The sequence below is a fragment of the Mesitornis unicolor genome, unplaced genomic scaffold (assembly GCF_000695765.1).
Source record: "Mesitornis unicolor isolate BGI_N332 unplaced genomic scaffold, ASM69576v1 scaffold22783, whole genome shotgun sequence".
In the NCBI taxonomy this organism is placed as follows: Eukaryota; Metazoa; Chordata; class Aves; order Mesitornithiformes; family Mesitornithidae; genus Mesitornis; species Mesitornis unicolor.
The window spans coordinates 2,605-2,941 of record NW_010175638.1 but is presented as its reverse complement, the minus strand read 5'-3'; the positions used below and the strand labels follow the sequence as shown (position 1 = coordinate 2,941).

General features: G+C 64.1%; 1 protein-coding gene across 1 annotated transcript in view; it reads right to left on the bottom strand.

Annotated features, from left to right (window-relative positions):
• Positions 1-6: 6 nt before the first annotated feature.
• LOC104538316 (red-sensitive opsin) overlaps positions 7-337 on the bottom strand; it is a gene marked incomplete at its 3' end in the record, with an annotated part of 2,925 nt that continues 2,594 nt past the window's right edge. The window contains exon 2 of the mRNA XM_010181471.1: positions 7-303. Within this exon, the coding sequence (XP_010179773.1) occupies positions 7-303 (297 nt within the window). The remainder of the gene's footprint in view (positions 304-337) is intronic.

Genomic DNA, 337 nt, shown 5'->3' with positions numbered 1-337 from the left:
ACTCACCACAGGCGGACACGGTGTAGCCCTCGATGACGCAGAGCGGGTGGCCCAGCACGAAGTAGCCGAAGATCTGGTTGATGACGCTGATGGTGCTGGCGATCACCGTCTCGCCCAGGTCGGCCACCGCCAGGTTCACCAGGATCCAGTTCAGGGGGTGCCGCAGCTTCTTGAACTTCCAGGTGGCCACCAGCACCAGCCCGTTGGTGAACACGGACGCCACCACCACGAAGATCATCCACAGCGACGTCAGGTTGTACACCCAGCGCGGCGCGATGTGGTAGTTGGGGCCCTCGAACGGACCTGGGGGGGTGGGGTCAGCTTTGGGGGGGGGTTT